The sequence below is a fragment of the Penicillium solitum genome (assembly GCF_028829755.1).
Source record: "Penicillium solitum strain IBT 25940 chromosome Unknown utg000003l_segment0_segment0, whole genome shotgun sequence".
Taxonomy (NCBI): domain Eukaryota; kingdom Fungi; phylum Ascomycota; class Eurotiomycetes; order Eurotiales; family Aspergillaceae; genus Penicillium; species Penicillium solitum.
The window spans coordinates 2,463,794-2,477,817 of NW_027072123.1; the positions used below are offsets into that span (position 1 = coordinate 2,463,794).

General features: G+C 50.7%; 5 protein-coding genes across 5 annotated transcripts; 3 read left to right on the forward strand and 2 right to left on the reverse strand.

Moving 5' to 3' along the window:
* Positions 1 to 502: 502 nt before the first annotated feature.
* N7455_004839 (uncharacterized protein) lies at positions 503 to 3,274 on the forward strand (the record flags this gene model as incomplete). Its single annotated transcript, XM_040961113.2, has 6 exons — positions 503 to 823; positions 905 to 1,195; positions 1,252 to 1,337; positions 1,391 to 1,408; positions 1,472 to 1,723; positions 1,783 to 3,274. The coding sequence occupies 6 exons, from the start codon at positions 503 to 505 to the stop codon at positions 3,272 to 3,274; spliced, it is 2,460 nt and encodes an 819-aa protein (XP_040808454.2).
* Positions 3,275 to 3,483: 209 nt separating this feature from the next.
* On the reverse strand, positions 3,484 to 4,600 carry N7455_004840 (quinone oxidoreductase family protein; the record flags this gene model as incomplete). The annotated part of the gene is made up of 3 exons (XM_040961098.2): positions 3,484 to 3,531; positions 3,597 to 3,771; positions 3,831 to 4,600. The coding sequence occupies 3 exons, from the start codon at positions 4,598 to 4,600 to the stop codon at positions 3,484 to 3,486; spliced, it is 993 nt and encodes a 330-aa protein (XP_040808489.2).
* Positions 4,601 to 6,016: 1,416 nt separating this feature from the next.
* N7455_004841 (uncharacterized protein) lies at positions 6,017 to 8,254 on the forward strand (the record flags this gene model as incomplete). Its single annotated transcript, XM_040961072.2, has 1 exon — positions 6,017 to 8,254. One exon carries the CDS (start codon positions 6,017 to 6,019, stop codon positions 8,252 to 8,254), a length of 2,238 nt encoding a protein of 745 aa, XP_040808479.2.
* A 362-nt stretch (positions 8,255 to 8,616) lies between these two features.
* Positions 8,617 to 9,919, forward strand: N7455_004842 (pyridoxal phosphate-dependent aminotransferase; the record flags this gene model as incomplete). Its single annotated transcript, XM_065604897.1, has 3 exons — positions 8,617 to 8,713; positions 9,031 to 9,622; positions 9,679 to 9,919. The coding sequence occupies 3 exons, from the start codon at positions 8,617 to 8,619 to the stop codon at positions 9,917 to 9,919; spliced, it is 930 nt and encodes a 309-aa protein (XP_065461797.1).
* A 1,832-nt stretch (positions 9,920 to 11,751) lies between these two features.
* Positions 11,752 to 13,465, reverse strand: N7455_004843 (cleavage polyadenylation factor subunit CLP1; the record flags this gene model as incomplete). Its single annotated transcript, XM_040961120.2, has 2 exons — positions 11,752 to 13,275; positions 13,328 to 13,465. The coding sequence occupies 2 exons, from the start codon at positions 13,463 to 13,465 to the stop codon at positions 11,752 to 11,754; spliced, it is 1,662 nt and encodes a 553-aa protein (XP_040808469.2).
* Between the last annotated feature and the right edge of the window lie 559 nt (positions 13,466 to 14,024).

Below are 14,024 nucleotides of genomic sequence, written 5' to 3' on the forward strand. Positions count from 1 at the left end.
GTAGAACTGACAGACATGATCACAGCCGAAATGCGGGATAACTAAGGGATGTCATTCTCGGCCCTAACACAACGATCGCTCTCACACGATCTATACAATCTATACGATCTATAACTACCTACATAGTATCTATACAGCTCAGTTATTTAACGCTGCAATTTCTGGCTTTTTTCTTTCTTTCTAACTCAGTATAATGTACAAGATACAATAAAGCATAATCTATCACAATGTAAAACATCTTCTAGAATTGAAAAGAGACATAAATTATGGGTTCCAAGTGATTGTTTGATCTCATCTATAGATTAATCCACTTTCATCGCCCACGCGGACGACTAATCATCACGACTAATCATTACGACTAAGCAGTCCCATTGATTGCCCAGGTGCCTGCTATTGAGTCTCGTCTCTCTGCTTTGATCTTCCCTTCTCCCTTCCAACGTTTATCCTCGCTTCTCGCGACAGAAACATCAACTTTTCAACTTCGTTAGTTCCATCATTCATCATGGATGATAAACCTGACCCTGAGCGTGAAGGCAATATGCCTGCGGCTACCCAGTCACTGGATCCCAGTGTCTCTGGGGAGTCCATCAAGCCCACTGAGGCCATGACTGGGGACGGTGCCGCTGCAACTGCTAACCTTGGCCCCACCATCCCGGACCAGGAGCATGGCGAAGCTACTAAGGGAGGAACCGTCGCTTCTTCTCCGGAGTCAGCTGTTAAATCGCGTCGCATTAAGCATGCCCGTGTTCATTTCATTGATCCGGTCACTCTTGCGAAGCCTGAGCTCAAGAAGTCGGACGCTGCATCTCAGACTGAGCATAATGTGAGTATTCTAACTCTTTCTAACCAGATCCCAATTCATTTGATATCTTAAATATAAAATTATGCTGACAGTATTTTAAAGGTCGAGGACCCTTTGGTCAGTTCGGACCAGGAGTCTAACAAGAAGGTTCTAGCCGAGGATGGCCTTGAAGGCGCTTTGCCGAAAGCAATTGATTTTGCTGCCGTTGCAAAAGAGTCGGAAAGCGCTGCAGGCACTTCGCACGCGAAGAACGGTGCGGTCTCGGAGAACGAGCCCAAGGTTGGATCCAAGCTTGATCCTGGCGAGGAAAAGTTTCTTGCAAACGTTGAACTTGACGTTGGTACAAAGAAAAAGAAGAAGAACAAGAGACGGCCCAAGAGTCAGAGAGGAGAGGTATGAATGTGTTACTCATGTTCACTCGTTCGGACTTTGTCTAACAGTCCTTATAGAACGCACCCTCGGGATTCGAACCCTTCTATGCCGATGCACCAATGACTCCACAGGAGTTCGAGGAGAACAAGACTATCTATGATCCGTATGTCCATTTATAACTCCCTGTCTGAGATAGTATCTAACTTTTTATCACAGTGCTTTGCCAATTCTTGAGTAAGATCCTCAAAGATTATGATACAACACACTAAACAACATCAACTAACATGACCTATGTAGTCGAATTGACGAGGGCATCAAGCGCTTCTTATACAAGCGACGCCTTGAGCCCTACAGACGCAAGGTTTTCCTCAAGTACCTGCAGTACGGCGGTGTCAGCGTCGGGCCCAATCATTCCCAGGGAGTGACTCCTTCGGAGTTGAAGGAAATGACCAAAGAAGAAGCAATGCAAGCTCGCTGCACCACGGCCATCTTTCCCAAGCAGGGAAAGCCATACCCAATATCCTTTAACAATGTTGCCACTGGCTACTTGTGAGTTTTGGGATATCTGAACACTTATTCAAGGTCACAGATGCTAACTGGGTCGATAGGACTGGGTTTTACATGGGCTACTACAATCCTGATACTGAGGAGGAGATCAAAGTGTGCACTGACACCATGAAGAATTTCTTTACTTACCTGCTCTACCACGATGTTTGTCCCGAGCAGAAAGAGGATCTCGAGGAGGCCCGAAAGACTTGCGATCGGTCTGCCAAGGAGTTGTGGATGAACCAGCAACTTGTTCACCATCAAGGCCCCGGTGACTTCAACCGCGGCTGCTCCGTGTTGTTTGGTGGCTACTATTTCGAGGATGTTGATGATCCGGACGCATGGACCAATGTTCGATACGTTGACCAAGTGATTTTCACCACTGATATGGCTCGCAAGGTCGTCAAATATGCCATTGCAATTGCCGGAAATGACCGGACTGCTCGCAAATTCAAGATTCTCGCTGACATGGACATGACCGAAGCCAAGAAGGTTCCAGACATCGATGGCTTTGAGATCATCTCTGTAGAGCAACCTACCGAGGAAACCATCGCTTACTACAATGAGCTGTGCCCCGATCTCACCCCAGTTGGCAAGATTCGAGCCAAGGAATTCCGTGATCCTGCCAGAGGTCCCTTTGACCTCGCTCCCTGGGAGAAGGTCGACTGGGATGCTGGTTTTGCCCCGAGCTACGAGTTCGAATTTCTCGTCGAAGCTGAGTTGTTTGTCCACATCCTGCCCGGCATGAAGATCATCACGACCGTCTTTGAGACCAACTTCGGACAGTACTACTTCGATGAAATCCTGTCGGTCCTGCCAAGCTTCTACAAATTCAGGTACAATGACTGGATGATGGACTACGTCGAGCCGGCGCCTCTTGATTTCATCCCTGATGAGGAGGAGGTCGCACGCCGCCGCGCAAAGGAGTCCATTATGAGCCCTCCTGAGCCGACCCCGGCCGAGTTCGCTATGCACATGCTGACTCACGAATTGACCTTCAATCTTCAGCCGGGTGATGATGCCATGGTTGCCGTCTGGCAAATGATCCATGCGCTTGAGGCCTTCGGCTGGGACCTGGAGGAAGTCAAAGACTTGATGGGCTTGGTGGACCCGAAACCGCGTAAAGGCAAGGAAAAGTCGACTGAGGGAGAGCAGTCCCGCGTGCGCCTTAGCAATGACCCCCGCAACATTTCCCCTTTTGAGACCCCCAAGCAGACCCTTGATCGCACTATCGACCATTTCCAGAACCCGCAAAAGATCAAGCCTGTTATCGCACCGGAGGTCATCGCCAAGTTCCTTAAGGAGAAAAAGGAGCAGCTTGAAAAGGAACAGGCTCAGCGAGGAGTCCGGACTTCGGAGCCCAAGGGACAGCCAGGTAAAGAACCAACAACCAGCCGAGGAACCCAGACTTTGGAGCAGAAAGTTGCGAAGGACAAGGGGCCCGAGGGACAGCCCGGTAAAGGACTAACAACCAGCCGAGGAACCCAGACTACTTCGAAGGAGGATATTCCGGAGACTCAGGAACCCAAGGGTGCACTGGAGGGAGACAACTAGTGATTGAAAGGTCGCCAGGCGCAGCTATCGTTTTACTACGTGATCAGTCTGCAAATTTATCGGAATGCTTTTTCAAATATGTTCTTAGCCAAATGCAGAACCAGAAATGAAACTCGTATGGATATCCAAGGAATATTCATATCCTCGTAGTCTTATATTATCGATAGATCACAATTTGCTTGTGTTGTTTAAAAAGGCCAGGTCCTGCTTCAAGGTCTCAGCAGTGGCTTTCCCATGGTCTTCCGTCCTTCCAAATCCTGCCGAGCGGGTTAGAATACATAATGACTAGAATTCCACGCAAAGAATGACGGAGACTACATACCTTGTGCACCTGAGCAATGTCCTCCAGTGGGTAAATTTTGTGAATCTTGGTCTTAAGCTGGCCAGACTTCAGTAGGCCAAACAGCTCATTGGTGTATGATTCAAACTCTTCGCGGGTCTGAATGTATCCGAAGAGCGACGGGCGAGCAACCTTGACACACTTGGGGGTAAGTTTCCTATTGGAATATCATCAGTATCACTAGCCAAGTCCAATAAAGAGAGGGAAAGGCCATACGCAAGAGGAAGCGGGGGCACAGGCCCGCTGGCATTGCCAAACCAGACGATAGTACCCTTGCGCTTGACAGCCTCCAAGCTTCCTTCCCAGGTATCCTTGCCAACAGAATCGTAGACAACATCGACGCCGCGACCACCAGTAGCTTCCTTAACCTGTTTAACCCAGTCCTTACCCTCCTCGCTGCGGTAATCAATCACCACATCAGCACCGAGGCTTTTTACAAGCGCACACTTCTCCGCGCCGCCGGCGGTACCAATAACGTTGGCACCCATGGTCTTCAAAATCTGAGTCATGAGGAAACCAGCACCACCAGCTGCAGCATGGAGAAGAACCCAATCGCCCTTCTGCACGGGATAAGTTTCCTTTGCGAAAGCAAGCACCGTCAAACCGCTCAAGAATGAGGCCATGATGTCCTCATCACTGATCCCCTCGGGGATCTTCGCAGTCTGGGCCGCGGACACTGCAGTGTACTCGGCATACCCACCAGTAGCCAACCATGCAACTCGATCACCGACCTGGAAGCCAGAAGTCTCGGGACCGACGGCAGCGACAACACCAGCGCCTTCGCGGCCCAAGATCTCGGGCTTGGGGGCGGGGTATAGTCCTGTCCGGAAGTAGGTATCGATGTAGTTGACACCGGAGATGTTGTTGCGCACTAGCAGCTGTCCTGCTTGTGGGGTAGGGACTGGGTATGAGGTCTTCAATTGGAGCACTTCAGGGCCGCCGGTCTGCTCGACCACTACGGCCTTCATGGTTGTTGGGACGGACATGCTGCGGATTGGAGTGAATTGGTTCACGAGTGGAGGGGCAATGTGATTTCGAAGTAATGTGAGCCGAGAACTACTGCGTAGAAGAGAGCGAAAACATAATTAATAAGTAGGTGGGGGGAGTATTGGAGACATGAAGGTCATCGGCTTCACATTTGTCATCGGATCCCCGCAATCTCCGGCGGAATTGTTGCGCTCTCTTCTTTTCCCTTCGCTTCTCTTTTAGAAATCAACGAACTTCATTCTTATTATCTATATGGAGTGTACCGTATTCAGAATTGCCATTGTGATTTATATAGGTTCCCCAAATACAAATTGAACATATCAACTATTCGAATATCCCGCTTCTAAGGAATATGACGCCATTTCCGTCGGGTCCTCACCCGTCGGAACAAGGGTGCACTTGTTATATTATGCAACACCGCACTGCAACACAGTCTTTTCAAGTGGAACAAAAGATATCCAACAAATTCAATCCCCCCCCCCCCCTTCTCTAACAGAAAATCTATGGCGCTCAGGTAAAGCCCCTGGTCAGATCTGCCGGTGTATTAGCGCTTCAGTACTCCGTTACAAAATCAACATGCAAGCCACCCGGAGCCCCAAGAGGGGCCAATCCCCCACGACCCACGAACCGGCATGTCAGTTGGTCCTGGCTCTGCAGGACGGTATAGCGCCGACTTTGTATCATCTGCCGCTGACTGCATCATGAAACCTTGGAAGAGAATATATCTCCCCCCGCGCCATACACTTGAGACATTACGCAAGTCATTATCCTCTGATCGGTCACTCCAAGTTTAGGACAAGTTTCCTAAACATCAGCCCCTGAGGAAGCTCGAGATTTTCATTTGTTGCCCAATATGATCCAGTGGACCGATCTGATTCTAAATAAATCGACCTGAAACGCAACGGCAGTACCCGGAGGTTCCACTTCGTGCCCAATAGTCAACAGGCTGCCATAGCCACACCCCTTTGTGATGACCGTGACTCGACCATTCGTTTCACGGTTTCCACCTGTCACCCTTGACTCGTGATTCCTCTTCAGCCTGAAGCTATTATTGTTTGTATTTTTGCTCTTGCCCAATCACTGAAATGGCCTATCAGAGGTCTATTTTCTCAGGGTGATGCCCGATGCCATCCACCGACGCGTATATACCCTTGTACATCCGGCTTGCGCACGTACTTTAAAGCGAGCATCTTTGTCTACTTTCATGAAAATTTTTCTCTCTCTTTCATACGTACCATAGTTTTTTGCCCCCCCTGCAACTTTTCGCTTTTCAAGTCCGAATATTTATACTATGAACCATATTTCTCGAGCTATTCCACGAGACGTCAACGCACCAGGTTAACGTCCTAAAACAATCATATTCCATACTATCTGTTTGGCCAAATCAATTTTTTTTTGTTTTCTTTTTTTTAGAAATGGCTCCCCCTCGGAGCTCTCGACGAGCACGATCGCAATGGCCTCCCGCGCCCTGCGTTGAGGAAGAGCCCCAGTCCCTCTTGAAGGAGCTAAACGGTCTCTCCAAGCTTGGAGCTAAACCGGGAGTCGATGGTGTTCATACAAGAGGGGCTGTTGATCAGTATCCCATCATAATCTCTGCCAATTCGCCCCCTCCGCCGTCTACCTCCCCTGCCAGCGTTCCCAGTGTGCCTGGGCTCGGGAGTGTGTCTTCGGATGAAAGTGCAGGGCCAATGACACCGCCTCCTGAAGAGCCAGTCTTCCGGAATACCGTCAGGTTTGAGACGGATGATCGGCCAAAGCGTGCGCCACCCTCAACTACAACCCAACCACGCGGCCCGCCATCTCGACCTCTAGCCCAGAAACAGCCTATCCGTGAGGTTAATACGAAGCGGGAACCCCTGCTGCCAGCTCATAGCCGGGATGGCAATTCCGGCAGACATGGGCCGCCATTGCAGAATATGTCTGGCTCCCGTGGGCCGATTGCACCGGATCGCAGTGGTGCTCGGGCTCCCATGCATGACAAGACCTACCTACCACCGCCCAAGTCTTCCATTAGTCGATCCAACAGTGCTAGATATGCACCTTCAACCACACGACCAATGCCAGAACGCTTTCGACGGGAGCCTAGCTCGGGGTATCTGTCCGATTCGGCCACAACATATAACAGGCCACCCTCACACCAGCCACAGGCGCCTGTACCCACGGCTCCTGTGTCAGCTCTGCCAAATGGGCCCACCCTTGCAGAACGCATTGAGGAGAAGCTTCGCCAACGACACGAACAGCGAGAGTCGGGATCTATGTCAGACCCGGAGGTACGGCAAATGCCAACTGCGAAGCCTGTAAAACTGAACCCTCTCAACATCTCTTTGCCCCCTCCGCCTCCCCCTGCTGCTCCTGCTCAAGCCTCGCACTCACCTTCGCGTGGGCCTCAGCGTGTTCCGATCCAACGAGCACAGCAGGAATTGCCCCCGGCCTCACGTGCCCGCGCAACATCGGTGACAATGCCACCTACCCGGTCGATGTCTGGCTCTCGCCATCCATCACGACCACCACCGGAGATGATCAAGCCTACATCAACCCAAGTCGCAACCCAACTCAACCCCGACAGGTCACTGGCTCATCCCGCACCCGCTCGACCCCCGGCAACATCTCCACAGCGCCCCAGCTCAGTAGGCCTGGGCCTCTCTCCATGCCCGCGAACAATCGCCGTAGCAGGCTACCAAGATTGGTATACGCTAAAAGGCCTCACCCACCTAGACATCTGCCCATCCTGCATGGGTCAAATCGCACACTCCCGGTACCGGGACTACTTCATCCCAAGCCTCCCCAAACCAGCCGGGCAAAAGACTCGATGCGCCTTCGCTAACGCATGGACCCGTCTCGCCTGGGCCCAGATGATAAAAAAGCAACACGACAGCCTAGAGCTCCTGTACCAAATGACACGTCCACCACCCGGTACACGGTCCTGTCCCGGCCGCATCGTCGCCGAACAATACTGGCACCGCATCTACGACCCAGAAACCGGCAACGACCTCCCAGGCTTTCACGTCTGCAGCAGCTGCGCGCGCAACATCCGCATCCTAATGCCCAGCCACCGGGAGACCTTCCAGCCAAACCCAGACCCCACCGAGCGGGTATGCGACTTCGTCACGTCGAGTCCGCGATTCGTAAAATTCATCGATCTCCTCGATGTGTCTGCTTCGCGTGCTGAATCGGACTCCTCGCGCACCCGCCGCCCGGATACGCGCGAGTTCCTCAACTATGCGCGGCGCAAGGTCGTGCTGCGTGATTGTCGTCGTGATAGGCCTGCGCTTAGTACGTGGCACTTTATACCGTCGCTGCCGGAAATGTGTGTCTGCGAAGACTGCTATGATGAGGTTGTTTGGCCGCTGGCGAGGTCGAATCATCCTATTGCGTGCATGATCACGACGAAGATGCGGATCTTGCCTGGTGATGGACCTGGTCGGACTCGTGAGGCGAGCTGTCAGCTTTACTCGCCGCGTATGCGGGCGAAGTTCAGGGAGGCGGTTGTTAGGGATGATTTTGGATTGTTGAAGTCTGTTGCGCAGAGGAGGGTTGAGGCTGAGAGGCGGTTCCTTGATCGGAGGGAGGAGTTGTTGGTTTCTCAGTCAAAAGGGTATAATTGTGATGAGGAGATGAGGAAGGCTGTTGATGAGTGGAGGAGGTGGGAGTGATGTTTATGATTGTATGGTTTCAGGCGCTTTGATTTCTGTCTGTAAATGCATGTATACTTGGGAGCATTGGGGTTGTACAATGATTGGAGGGAGTTTTGTTTTGTACTGTACTAGCATAGCATTATATCATATCATAGCATAACATATATATAGGAGTCTACTTATGTAGAACATAGCCCTGTTATTACCCCTCATAACGGCTCCACGCCGGAATCCGGCGTTGAAGTCCGAAATACTAGTTCGTTATTATATTATCCTAGCATTTACTTCTTCCACTGACCCGTCACCGTTAGGATTTAGATCTGACGATCTAACGAAGAGCTCCTTTCCAGGTTTGGCACTCATCATCTTGTTGATTAGGCATGCTTTCGACTCGCGGAGACAGATATGCTGAGGCAGGGTTGGCCGATGGCTACCTTGGCCCTCCTAAGACAGTCTTCGACAAAGATACCCAGCAGGGTGTTGTGTCTTTCAGCAATGCTGAGAATGTAAGCCTACCACAAAAGCCTCCTAGTCAACATCTTAAATCATGAACATATACAAACTAACTCATACGTTAGTTCCTGGTGCAAGACATAATGCTTGAATACATCCGCACGCAGGTGAAGCCCTAGACTAGCCACCTCCACCCACTACACAGAGCACAAGAAACAAACCAGCTAAAACAACGACAAACAACAGGTATCATCAAAGCTTGACCGCACAACTCTCACCTACCATGAAGGCCCCTTCGGCTCAAGCCGACTACGAAGCGCCATGACCAATCTAATTACGAGCTACTTTCACCCCCATCTCACCTAACAACATCGTCTTCGCAAATGGCGTGACGAGCCTCAATGCCATCTGTGCTCTCAGTCTAACCAACCCCGGCGATGGCATTTTACTGGGCCAGCCAATATACGGGTCCTTCACAGGAGACCTCCGCGTTCCCTCTAATTGCCAACTGATCTATACCCCCTTCCATGGGGACGATCCATTTAGCCCAGATGCCGTGGCTCGGTATGAGGAGACCTTCTTGAAAGCACGAGATGAAACTGGCGTAACAATACGGGCCCTCTTGATCTGTAACCCGCACAACCCACTCGGTCGATGCTACTCTCGCGAAACACTAGAGGAGCTACTGCTATTCTGTCAGAAGTACCAAATTCATCTCATCAGCGATGAAGTGTATGCACTATCGGTGTACGGCAATGATGATTCCGTTGGGTTTGTTTCGGTCCTGTCAATCGACCCCGTCCCGCTCGGGGTGGATCCTGCCCTAATCCATGTGCTGTATGGGATGTCGAAGGATTTTGCTGCAGCGGGATTACGGCTAGGATGTTTGATCAGTCGGAATCAGAGACTTTTACAAGCGGCTTCATCGATGAGGTAAGGGCACGCTTGGCTCCGTTTGTTGGTTAGGGGCTAAATAACCTATAATATAGTCGATTCCATTGGCCTTCGAATATATCCTGCAGTATTGCCACTGCTGTTCTCGAGGACCGAGACTTTGTGAAGACCTTTCTTCAGAAAAGCCATGAATTACTTCGTTCACATCGGGATTTAGCTGCACGGGCCTTGGAGGAGGCAGGAATCCCTTTTGCGCAAGGCAGGTCGGTTTTCCCTACGGAGTATATCTTGCAGATCTTCAAAACAGCCCTGGAGAAGTCGGAAACTAAACTTTAGTATTTATCTAGTATTGCGGGGCTTTTCCTCTGGATTGACCTGTCCAAGTGCTTGGATAATATCATTGTTGGTAGTCAAGGCGAATGGGCTGCAGAGTTGCATTTGTCCTGCCGGCTGCAACATATTGGGGTGGTGATGTCGTCGGGGTATACCTATCATAACGAAGTTGCAGGCTGGTTCCGTGTTATTTTCTCAGTGGAGGTGGAGAGCCTGAAGGTGGGATTATCAAGGATTATCGAGTTCTATCACAGCTCAGGGGGTTCTGGTTGACTACTGTTTGCTAGTTGGTTGTATCATCAGCACCTTCCTCGTGTAAACAGACACTTTAAGGCTCTTTCCAAGTAGACAGATATTAGTCTGATCGCTATACCCTCCAGTGCTGTCATGGGAATACTTTAGACGGTCTCTATTTGTGAGTTTCCCTGTATTCTAACTACATTCATCCATCGCCCTTCGTTGATTGTCTCTTTGACTTTCTCTCATCCTCCCTTAAACGGCCTAATACTGATATAAATCTCGAGAGAAACCCAGAAAACGATGACCTGGACCCCACCGAAGGGAGATCCTCGCGATCTTGACCCAGCCGCCTTTAATCCTGTGTGGTCCTGTCTCCACGAATACCCCGAGCAGATACGGCCATACCTCACGAATGGGTCGATCCAGAATTAGGGCTATCTTGCGCGAGTTCCATTAGGACCCATCAATCCTCTGGGTCCTCCATTGCCTTTCTGAAGAAGGGAGGATTCCCCAACAACCATACTGATGTGGACGTGTATTTGCCGAACGACCGACAGATACCCCTTCAGTCCTGTCTATAAGGCAGGATCCGATCCCCTCCCTGTGTGACCACATCAACTACCACTCCGAACTTGGACGGACGGTTTCCTCTCCGTGAGCTTCCCTCCCGGCACCGACAATCTGTGTACGAGTGTCGTTCGACAAGAAAGGCAAATGGCTCACAGCTAAACTCGCCAGCGAGCACATTAATTTCTTACCTGGCAGCCGGATGACTTCCCGGGCAGGGCTTTTTTCCCCTAATGGCTTTTCTTTTTCGCTCCACGAGCACGACGGTTGGTGGCGATAGTGAATATGAACCCGGGGGTCACATAACTCGATCACTGCAACATGCTTGAAAGTATATGACTAGCCGGGAGTGAAGGTCTTATGTTTCAAAAGCTAGGCCCTCAAATCACCAACCCTTGGAGCTTAGTGAAAGTGACCTGCGTGTCATCACCAATTTCTGGTATAACTATCTTTCTTTCATCCATCAGACACAATAACCCAAATCCCGGCTCAATGGCATGTCATCGAGGGTCATAGCTCACGCCCTAGTCCGAAAGACAGATCAGGGACAGCTCAGGTCCTTACCCCGTCTGCCCCCAAGTGGTTGGCAATAGTTACGCAGGATGTGGGGCATTGGTCTCGCTTTTGGTTCAACTGGGTTGGGCCTGGGAGAAAACCACACCAGGAGAGAGCAAAGCAATCTACAATCTACGCTTCATTGGTTTTTGTCTGCTTTTTCTAGCTTACTCCTTCCTACGAATGGATTTTTCAATTTAAAAAGGTCAACAGAACCACCTCTTCCGTAAAATAGAAATCGATGGATAGTCCCATTTAGTAGTATGTCGCCATAAACGGAAATACATACATGCTATTGTACAAGATGATAGCCTACATGCACGTTGATACACACCCGTCGAATGATTGATTGTATGTAATAACGAGCCACAACCCCATGCTAAGTGAAATTTAAATCCCCAACTCCATATCCGAAGAATAGATGCGACTATCTAATGCAAGCAAGAAAAAGAATGCAATGCAAAGAAAATTTCTTAACCCACCAACCCAACCAACTCGCCAGGCCAACGCTTCGCCCAAATAATAGCGCGGGGAGGCATTCTCCCGCCAACAGGCGCAAGCACACGGATCTTGCCCTTATCCGCGTCAACGTCGGCAACATACAAAAAGCCCATGATACTCGCGTCACGGACTTCGGCGGGGGATGCCGTGGTAGGTGCATGAGTAATTGCAAGGAGGGTATTTGCCAGAGCGGAGGGAGCGGGTGGGAGAACCTTCTTCAAGGGGACGCTGTTGCCGTTGTTGGCATTGGTGTTGGAATTTGCGTTCTCGGTGGACTCTGAGAATGAGCCCACGACACCAGGGAGGGGGGCGGCGCGGTCCGGGTCTTGTTTTGTTTCCTGTGGGGTGTAGTCGTCCATGCCGCCACCGCCGGGGAGGAAGGAGTCGCCAGTTCCCAACTGGGAGGGGTCGTATTCGTCTTCGTCTTCATCGTCTGCCGAGGAGACGGTGTAGTTGTACACGGGAAGGGAGGCGAAGTCGAGTTGTTGTGCGTGGGGAGAAAGAGTGATGGCAGAAGAGGGCGATGAGGAGGGGATGGGATTGCCGAAGAAGTAGGAACGGATTTGGGATTCCCGTGTTGCCTTGCGGAAGGCATCGTCACGGTCAGCACAGCCACCCGATTTGGAAAGCTTGACGACGGAGATGTGCTCGTCGAAGACAGCGGCTGTTGCGCTAGAGGTGGGCTTGTTGTCATACTGTCTGGCAACGGTGCTGTACAAGCGCTCGGAACCTAGTACCAGGATGGTTGTAATTGAGAACTCTGTAACAATGTGGTTGATCAACTCCATTGTGCCAGGCTTGTCTGTGCCCAGGATTCCGGGCGTATCGACGATAATTCCCGTTTCGCGCGCATCCTCATCTTCGGCCATCCGGCCCGTGACAGACAGAGCTAGACGCGAGACGACTGGTCGGTACACAACGCCTTCGCCATCGAGCGGGCTTTGCATCGGGTAACTGTACACAAGCGGCAGCTTGACAGGCACGGGGCTGGGCCCGGACATGGGACTGCTTCCCCAGCCATCTTCGACGTCCAAGATGGTACGGAAGGCAGTCGCAGTCAGTGTACCAGGGACACCGAGCATACCCTCCGTAGGGTCGAGGTTCACGACCAACGGCTGACGGCCGATCTTCGTCGCATAGGCGGTCAAGATCTTAGCCAAACTGGTCTTTCCGGTGTTTTCAGAGCCGAGAAGGAGCACACGCGGGCCATCCTTGCCTATTGACTGAGCTTCTTCTCGCATTGTCTCCAGCGCAAAGTGGACGTTGGCATATTCTACCATTGGTGTTTCCTCGGCCGTGTATTCGCTTTGACAGCCTCCTGCACCATGACCGACTGTCGGGGTGACTCCATCAGAGGTAGTTGATGCCGTCTCGACTGCAATGACTTCAAGTGCGCAGCCATGCCATGTGAAGATTGCCGCTTTTGTACCGGTAAAAGTGTAGGTTTGGGATTCGGCAAGCTCGGTTCCGAAGAGTTCGGCGGTTCCATTGAGAAGCTGCACAACTTGAATCAGAAGAGTCCCAAGCACATCAGAGAATATAGCATACCTTTACTTTGATAATATGTCCAAAGGCGACCTCGAACCGCCACTCCGAACCTGGGGTCAGGCTGATCTGTGATGGTGGTGCCGGTGCCTGCGATCTTTCCTCCGATGGCTGCGTTAGCTCGAGACCCGGGAGCGACATGTTACCGGTCAATTTCAAAAGCCTCGGGATATGTGCAAACGTTGAATGGGGTGAAAGAAGTATTGGAATTGTTATCGGGTGCGGAGCTTCATGATTGTTTTACTTGTTTGCATTAGTTGTGGAGTACGCTTCTTTTTACCGCCTTTATATACACTTAAAACGCATCTAAAAAGACCACCCAAAAGACATCACAAAGCCGTATAAGTGGCCGACTATTCTTGTTAGTTAGTATATGAGGCAGTATCCAGTGAGAGAGTTATGTCCCGCGTGTACTTCCAAAGTTAGTCACCCGTAAACGTCACTTGGCCGTTATTTGACCGTCATTGGTCGATTGGTGTGAATATCTTGTACAATGTAGACAAACATTGTTAAACGTAGTTCGTGTCAATGCACATTCAAAGTGTTTGTTATCAATAAATCAATATACAGGTTATAACCCTACAGGAAACACAAACTGGTAACATCAAGCATATCACTGTCATTGAGCGAATCGTCCTTGACTACTTGGAAAACTGCCATAGGGCAGTAGGTGGGAGAGGGAGGAAGTTGGTATCAGGAG